Source organism: Pholis gunnellus, assembly GCF_910591455.1.
Source record: "Pholis gunnellus genome assembly, chromosome: 12".
In the NCBI taxonomy this organism is placed as follows: domain Eukaryota; kingdom Metazoa; phylum Chordata; class Actinopteri; order Perciformes; family Pholidae; genus Pholis; species Pholis gunnellus.
Genome location: NC_136539.1, coordinates 4,769,356 through 4,778,775, shown reverse-complemented (window position 1 = coordinate 4,778,775; position 9,420 = coordinate 4,769,356). Strand labels below are relative to the sequence as shown.

The window sequence follows — 9,420 nt, the reverse complement described above, 5'->3', positions numbered from 1 at the left end:
TGGAGAAATACTTGAGTCAGTCCACACAATCAAGGGACACTGAGCCCAAACTCGCTAAACTGAGAAAACATGACGACAGTTCGAGTTTGGTTAAATTGAGAACAGAGCAGGGAGACTAAACGGTGTCATGTGTCCTCAGGTTCCAGCCATAGACCGGATATAAGAAATGGACGGAGTGTTCGTGAAGTAACCTATTGGTTTGTGGACAGCGGTTTTGAAGACTCGAGTGTGGCAATTTTGCCATCGCCATCTTGGATTTTGGCGGTCGTCGGGTTGTTTTTTGGAACCAGTGAACAGAAGTGACCACATTTGGACTAAGGGGGAGTGACGTCATGGCAGGGACCCAAACAAAAGTAGTGATAACATGATTCAAATTAAATATGTTTCTGTTCATCTTTTTTAGTTTTAGAAAACAAATATAGTTCAAATGAGTTCAAAGAGGACAAAGGTATTAAGTATGTGCTTAATCAATGTTACCATTAGGGGCCCTTGGACAGTCACACTTTGGAAAATGACCAACAACAACAAACAAACACCTGCCAAAATGTTTTAATACTGGCAAACATAGATTTTTCCACCAGTTCTTAAGTCATAAACACAGGGAAAAAAACTTAGACCAGAATTATTTTTCTTTCTAACTTTCCTCTGAGGGCTCTGTATGTCCTCCTGTTCCGGTGAAGCATGGCGGGCATTTTGCAGGGAGCCAGTCGGCTGATTGACTGACACGTCTCTGTGCAAAATGTTTTTCATCGGATGACTGATTTCAAAAAACCCATAAAAAATACAGATCTAGGTTTGCAAAGACTTTTACACTCAAGTACACTGAAGAACATCACGTCACAGAGTGCATCGAGCTTTCATCACGTCAAATCATCCAGCTTAACATGCTGCTGACAGTTACTATGAGAGGAAGACGTGCCAAGTGGTTTGGACATAACACAGTGACTGAACTGAATGTAAAGCCTTCGTCTTGATTCTTGACCAGACATTACGTTTTCTCTCTCTTTGTGTAATGTTCGCTGGGACTCCAGAACCTCCAGAACACTTGAATCTCTCTCTGGACCATGGTGGGCACATGAGAAACAGGTTTCTAAGTAGAAAAAATAGTGTGCTGCCTCATTATAAAGTGAATCCAAACCCTTCCTAACTATCCAAACTGATCAACAGAGTGTCAAAGAGTTAAAATGAGCTCCACCTGAAACATCTGCAGCAGGAATAATGATACAAACACATATACATATGTAATATCCATATATAACAGTAAAACACTGACAGGGATCATGTTTCTGATAAAGTAGTACTTTTATTACTTCTGTTTGTCTGTTCAGTGAAGGAGTGCACTGAAGTCAGGCTGAATGTGTGAGGTGAGATGAAGGACAGCTGAGAGGTGACCGTCAGTGAGAGGATCTGGATCTGGATTCGTTAAACTCCATCACGGAGAATGTTTGTTCATAATTATGTAGGTCGATCCAGAGAGAACCAACATCTTCTGAGCATGTTGCTGTAGCAGCTTAGCTAGCAAAGCCTCAGGTGTCCGTGCAGCTCTGCATCACCAAACACATCCCAGGTAGACAACATGACCTGGCCCAGCTCCGGAGTGAACTCTGCATACCGGAAGAAACACGTCGGACTGAGACTCGGGATGAATTACGCGCCAGAATCGGGCCAATACACCGGCCGACCCTGCTATTATTGGGATAGTGACGCTGCTGCTCGCACACACCCACGAACGTACTAACGTACGTAAATTGAGATTTAAAAAAAAAACAGCAGCAGTCGCCTTCACAATAAAAGCAACACAGCTGTATTCCGTGAATGATGTACATGCATTTACGTTTCACGCCGAATTTCCCATTGACGTCTCGCGGCCCGGATGGCCCGCGGGCCATACCATGCCCAGGTCTGCCCTAGAAAGTTGAAGTGAACATGAAGTCAAGTCCACTGGGAGAGACGGAACACCAGCGTACAAAAAAACGACACCCCACTCGGACGATGACGCTGCTTGTATTTGACTTGTTGATCCTCTTTCTCCCATTGCATCCAGATTCATTTATGGTGACGTGACACACGTGTTAACGAGGCAGGAGATCCTCCAGCTTACAGCCGACACACAGATGACCAGGATGAGCGCGTGTGTGGAACGAGGAAGCTGCAAGCCAACCACAGAAAGACTTTGGACGGTTACCTGTAGATGCCGTCGTATAGGCAATAATTAAAAATAATGCTTTAAATAATCAATTTCTACAACACTTTTTCAAATTAGCTCCAGTTTTATCGAATAAATCAAATTGTATCTTACAACTTAATTAAATCAGAAATAATCATCCAATTTTAATAACATTATTCATCCTATATTATGGGTACTTTTGGTGCTATATTTAATATTCCTGGTTATACTTACATTCTTTTACTTAAGTAAACTTGGGTAATACCTATTGTCGTACTCCTACTATTACTTAAGGTAAAGGATCGCTTTTCTTTTTTTTAACCACAGATCAAAAGGCCAGAACACAAATAACAGGAAGGAATGAGAAACAGGATGTGCATGATTCAGATGCTACATTTTATAGGCAATAAAAGCACCGAGGGTGTATACTGGCTCTCTGTGCCCTCAGTCTGGGCGAGTATGTTCATGTTCGCGGGGCAGAGTGGGCTGTGTGTCCTTCCAACGTGGCCTCAACAGAAGACTCTGTTCAAGACCCGAGTGCAAAGGAAAATTACAGAATGCCTGCTACAAAACAATATACTCTGTTTTGTGTCCCAATACCTCAAACACAAACTGATTCTTTGTTCACTTGATTCACAGACTCACACTTCCTCATGAAAACATTCCTGACCTTAGTCCCTGATTTTGGTAAAAAAAGGTGTACAGTATTCCACAAGACCTTCAACACAGTATTGTCGAGGCTGTCGTCAGTCACGCTTTGATGCAGAGCATAGCATCCAGGAGGCTGTCCGTGTGTCTGACGTGTACCGCCGTGAACCCGTGGCTCTTCAAAAGCAGGCCGTACTCCGTCGCGCTCCTCTGGCTCCCCTCGCTCATGCTGAGGGCCTGCAGCAGGCCGCGCCTCGGGCCGCCTCGGCCTTCATCCAGGAAGATCTCACTCAGCAGGAGTCCGCAGCCTGGCAGCATGGTGGAAGACCATGATTTGTATGCGGGTAAACAACTTTAGAGACCACAATAGTGGTGGTTTTTGACACTTCCTTTGCTTAAGGCAAAGAATAACGATCAAGAGGGGAAACAAAAATGCCATCAAGTTGGTACTTTGGCTTGGCTTTTGAACTTTCCAGCTTCTTGTTTTGTACGTCACAAAACACCGCTGACAGTTTACAGCAGCACTTCCACTGAGAACTAAGAGACTGTGGTTAACTGAAAACAAACTACACGGCAGCGGATCTCACAGGAGATATGATTTTAAATCAGATTGTTGGCACTTACTAAGTTGCTACAGTCTCAAAAGTTTCACTAGCACATGACTGAGATTGTTGTATTAAACATTTTAGCGTTTACGTTTTAAACATGTTAGCATGCATTGTTCGGTCAACATGTAGTAACAATGTAAAGAAACTTGGAGAATTTTACCTGGCGAGCACGCATCTGCGATTTTACTGAGCAGAACATGCACTTTCTCATCAGGCCAGTCATGGAGAATCCTCGCAAGGACGTACAAGTCTGCTTTGGGCAGCTCGTCTTTAAAGAAGTCACCTGTTCACGCAGAGAGGAGAAAGACATGCGCTACAGTCAGAGTGAGGGAGGTGTTACTGTGATATCTGAGACAGCAGCAGCCAGCTCTCTGTCATTGAACGGACTGTATTTTCACACACACACACACACACCTCCTACAAATGACATCCTGTTGTCTGTGTGCAGAGGATGGAAATGTTCACTCATTTCAACCACTGCTGGCAAGTCAAACACTGTCACAGACAACCCGGGATGGGCTTTGGTAAACTCATAGGCCATGGCACCAGTGCATCCTGGGAAAAAAAGATCATAAAAGAATGGTTTATTACTCTGTGGCACACTTTTTAAATATTTTTTTTTTAAGCTTTCCATTCTTCTCCTTACCTCCGAGGTCGCAGGCAGTTTTAAACCTGGAGAGGTCGAAGGCTGTTGCTACAGCTTGTCCTGTAACTTTAGCAATGCTGTGCATGGCATCCATGAATCTCAGCTGGACTTCTTGACTTTTGTAGAAAGTATCCTTTCAATAGAAACAAAGGATATTTAAAATATTATCCTTTTTATTTGCCCCCCCCCCTCCCGTGAATACATCTGAGGCTCAATCACCTGAAACATATCCGTGGATGTCTTGCCAAAAGCCTTCTCGCGCTGGTTGGCCCCCTCCTGCACGGCACTCTCAAGGTGGGAGAAGAGAGGCCACACGGTGTCGTTACAATGCTGGATGTAGCCGCGCAGCGAGCAGGGAGCGTCCGTCAGCAGAAAGCGAGAGGCCAGATCTGCGTTCTCGAACACCGGCTTCTGGCACGCTGTGAGTAGAGACGCCACCAAACATGTAAGAGGTTCATTTCAAGTTTTGAATCGAGTTTTGAACGCTATCTCTTTAAGAGACCAGGTCGGACTCACTTCTCTCTTTGCTCCTCAACAGTCCCAGAGACACACAGGCTTCCAGCAGGCACTGCGTGCCCTTCACAGAGGCCTTGATCTCCTGGGCCACCTGCGCTGCATCCAGCCCTGGCCGGCTTTGCAGCAGGTCAAACACACACATCTTGGATGCGGTAAACAGCGCCTGGAACATTTAGAGAGAGGTGGAATGGTTACGGGAGTAAAGTGCAATGTTATCAATGTGAATGCATGTGATTTGAGAGTGCCTTGTGCTTGCAGATCAAGAAACGCATGCAAAATCATAAAATAACTGCACACAACCCTCAATAAAACCACAACTGTCCTTTCTACACTTTTTTTTGTACAGATTAACCAAATCAGATGCATGTTAATTGGTGACTTTTAGGGTGAACTGTCCCTTTAAGTTGAGCCAATGTACGCGTATTAAAGTGGTATCAATCTTTAATGTAACTCTGAGCAAGAAAAGAGAAGAAGTGTATTTTCCTAAATGTTTTCCTTTAAAAAGGGACAGTTCACCCCCAAATCAGAAATACATATTTGACCCCTTACCTGTACATCTATTTATCAATCTACATTGTTTTAGAGCGAGTTTCCTTAGATAATCCACTCAAGATCATCCACAGACCTTGTTGTGAGCAGTTTCGTGAATGAAGTATGTTATTTATAATAACAATCATTCAGTTATACGTCACTACAAAAAACATCAGCTTTAATATTATAAGAATACACAGTTTGTCTGTAATTATACCTTTGAGGCTTTGAATCCATCCATCAGATCGACGATTCGCTGCAAGTCTTCTTTTTTCGGCTCGCTGTCCTCCTGCTCTGTCACATTGAGCTCAATCACCTGCCCTCTGCTGGTCATCAGCGGTAACGTGTTCTCAGAGTCTCTGAGATTAGCCTCTCTATCCTCCGTGTGTTTAGACAGGCTGTTCACCAACGTCCAACAACTCCCATCCGCTTCATTTGCACTGCCTTTCCTTTCCACCTAGAAATAGGAGACCGTTACTTTATAGAGAACAACAGTAAAAAAAGTAACTGGCTGTGCTCAACTCACCTCATGGAGGGGAGCGGCTGAAGAGTTCGGTCTGGAGCCGGACGTGGGGTTGTGTTTGGCGGGAGAGCTGGGACTGTGGCTGGACTGAGCTGACGGTTTGGGCGGGGGCTGAGTGAGCGCCAAGGCGTGAGTGCCGTTGTGGCTCGGCAGGCCGGACACGCTCTGTTGGTCCGAGGAGGAAGTGCACCGGTTGTAAATACGGTCCAGCTGTTTGCAGAAGTGGTTAAGGGGGAAACCCACAACATTGAGGAAGTCTCCGTAGACGTACTCCACCAGCATCCCGCCGAGAGCCTGGATACCGTAGCCTCCAGCTTTGTCCCTGACACACACGGAGACACAAACATGTCCACTCAGATTAACACACAAACAGTTGCACAAACACACACACACACACACACACACACACACACAAACAGTTGCAGACACACGCAAACAGTTGCACACACACACACACACACACACAAATGTGCGTGATGACTCAATCCAACCCGGGTCAAGATATTTTTACTTTTGCTTACACATTCCATGTCAAAGAGGACAAGGCAAACACAGCTCACACTAAACTCACGCACCAAAGTCCAAAAAAGCAGCAGCTTCGTAAATGCAACCGTGCAGCAAATGACCTCCATTCAGCAAATGCGTGGTTATGTTACTGCACAAAGAGAAGTCACGAGCATACAAACATTTGAAAGTTCAAAGGTTTCTGACTCACATGGGTTCACCGCTATTGATGTACTCCCACAGCATATCATCGGAGAGATCAGCAAACTTCACCTTTGTTTCTTCGTAGAACTCAATCAACTGGTAGTCCACTTCTTCGTCTGGGGGGGGGGGGGGGGGGGGGGGGGTGGCAGGGAGGTTTAATTCAATTAAATATATTTTGTATAGCCCAAAATCACGAATTTGCCTCAGAGGGCTTTACAATCTGTACTGGAAAAACTCCCCCAAAACAACCTTTAACGGGGAGAAAAATAGAAAGACACCCCAGGGAGAGCAACAGAGGAGGGATCCCTCTATCAGGATGGACAGAAGTGCAACAGATGTCATGTGTACAGAATGAACAGAACAGAGTTATGAAATGAAATGTCCACTACAATTGACTAGTAAAGGCCTCCCATATACAGCATATTTAGCAAACTGGCATTAAATCCTACAGTCCATGAATGTATAACTTTGCCTCACAGATATATTCTTGCTGGGCATTTAAGAACTAGAAGATACAAAAAGTACCTAAACTGTTTTAACGGCTGTGCTTCATCAAATTTCGACAGAAGACAACCTGAAAGTGGAGCTGTTATCAAGCTGTGACTTACTTTCTTTCTCGTGGCAGAGGACGATAGCTACGCCAGTGAAGACGCTGTGCTCTTTACCGCTCAAGCTGGAAGAGAAAGATAAAGAAAGAGGGAAATGTAACGATACCTTCATACTAACAGTAACTCACACACAAACGTAAACCACACTCACCTTGACAGCATCCTGTAAGCGTCAGCTTTGTCCGCTGGCTTCTCCAGAATCATGCCATCGACAGACTGTGGAAATGAAAAACCAATGGCCAGAGTTAATAATAAAAAAAAATGAAAAAGAGAGTGAGCCGATAAAATACTGTAAAGCTTTTCCTCCTCTCACCACAATAGTGTCTGCTCCGATTACTATGTCTGGAGTCTTCAGGTGCTTCTGAAGCAAATGGACGCACAATATGTTATCAATAAGTCATTGGAGGGGATAATACATGCTGCCGTACAACAAGGAGCTTAACTCACAAAGGGCATCCTCCTGGCCACCTCCAGGGCCTTCTGCTTGGCCGTCTCCACAGCATACTCATGAGGTGCTTTGAAAAGCCCCTTGTCGAGGGTTTCTTTGAACCAGGATGGTACCACCTCAAACCGTAAGCCCTGCGATGAAAGAGTGAAAAAAGAAACCACAAAATTGTACCCCAAACCACGCTGCATTTCTGAGGTCGACATCTGACTCACTCTTATACATAAAAAGAAATGTGACTAAGAGGTTTACTGTATGAGATATTTCATATTTGAATTACGTTCCCCAGCTTAGTCATCGCCCGGTTTTAGTTTTTTACGACACCATTTTATTGCAGGTCTCTTTCATTTCATTCATAGTTGTTTTGGTCTCTATTGAAGAGCTGTTCTGCATGTCTTACTTGTTTGATTTTTTCAACAGCATGTAAAGAGTCTTTGAGAACTTTGGAAAGTGCTACGTTGCATCATTATTATTATCATTATTATATTTTACAGTTAAAAAAAGATCAGTGTTCTCTGGTGGAAAACATCCAACGGCAACATTGTTTCCAAAATACCCTGAACACATCTTCTATAAAGCAATAGATTGTTACTGTCAACTTCAAAATAAACTATGAACCCATTATGATTATGTTCATTATGATTGACAGCATTATCATCAGATATGACAAAGTAAGAGATGTGAGATGCACAAGACAAATGTGTTATTATTATGCATTTAAAAATCTGTAACTGTAACTTACATGATGCCTGCGATCACATGACAGCACTCTAATTGCTGGGGCATTTACTCAACATGGGTTCACAATAAAAAGGTGCATTAGTTGATATACATATATACCATTCCTATGAGTTTAACCAGAGGGCAACATACCGCATTTCTGAGAATCTCCAGTCTCCGAGGAGAAGCACTTGCCAGCACAACCAGTTTACCGGCGAGCTTGGAAATGACAGGGTTCAGCACCATGGTGGTGTTCTCGTTGAACCGCCCTAAGAGGATCAACACAGTTGAAGATTTTAGATCTAGATGTAGTCTATGTAAGGAGGCAGCAATAACGAGTCATGCCCAGTCAGGAGGACTGGTCCATTCAGTGAATCAGTCACATCGCTCACTAGTCCCAGCTTCTCAAATGTGAGGCTTTGCTGCTTTAATACGATTTATATTATTTTCAATTGTAGATTTTAGGTTTTAGACAAAACAAGCATATGATATTATTATTTTAAACAGTATGGACTAATCTGTTATAAAAGCAGTGGTTAGTTGCAGCCCTAGCCCAATGTTTCTCAAACATACATACTAGAATAATTCATTCATAAAAAGACAACGAGCTGCTGTCTGTACGGTGAAGACGTTTCTGCTCACTGTGGCGTTAAATGCATGCCGGGTAACGTTAACGTTGGCCATTTCAACCAGGTTACAGCTTTTCCAGACAATGTGAAGTTAGACTAATATCTTTATTGTGCCTACATAATCAATATATAGCTTCTATGAAAGGAGCCAAAGTTAACCACGTAACGTTACGTGACACACAATGTCCCAAGCATATCCAACAAAACAGAGTTAACTTACGACATGCATGGATAGTTCACAACTCTGCTAGCTAGAGTTTTCCCTAATGTGTAAACTTGGTGTTACGCGCGTTGTCATTCCAAAAGCGCGACACGGTTGAATGTACAAAGTCATTAAAAAGAACACGTTTTAAGGTCTGACGTTACGTTACTGTAGATAGTACAGTATCGCTCACCTGCTCATGTATTTCTTGCTCCAGTCAGGAAACTGACACAGCTACTTGCTAGCTGGTCACGAGCATTAGGACACTACCACCTACGTGACGGCGCATACGTGATGACGTTTCAGAAAGTGGGCGGAACCACAACTTGCACAGAGTAGTACCTGATCTTCTATGTGAGTAGTATGCAAGTACCATACCGCTACTCCGACTACCTCCAACAGTATTAATAATACCAATAACAACAACGATGATGATGGTAATAATAACAATAATGAAATGATAACAATA

General features: G+C 43.5%; 1 protein-coding gene across 1 annotated transcript; it reads right to left on the bottom strand.

Annotated features, from left to right (window-relative positions):
• Positions 1-594: 594 nt before the first annotated feature.
• On the bottom strand, positions 595-9,208 carry asmtl (acetylserotonin O-methyltransferase-like). Its single transcript, XM_079169625.1, has 15 exons — positions 9,145-9,208; positions 8,274-8,389; positions 7,403-7,534; positions 7,269-7,316; positions 7,107-7,171; positions 6,956-7,020; positions 6,355-6,463; positions 5,643-5,961; positions 5,334-5,573; positions 4,586-4,748; positions 4,289-4,488; positions 4,070-4,202; positions 3,838-3,978; positions 3,584-3,706; positions 595-3,123 (listed from the first exon to the last, which is right to left on the bottom strand). The coding sequence occupies exons 2-15, from the start codon at positions 8,364-8,366 to the stop codon at positions 2,918-2,920; spliced, it is 2,037 nt and encodes a 678-aa protein (XP_079025751.1). The 5' UTR covers positions 8,367-8,389; positions 9,145-9,208; the 3' UTR covers positions 595-2,917.
• Between the last annotated feature and the right edge of the window lie 212 nt (positions 9,209-9,420).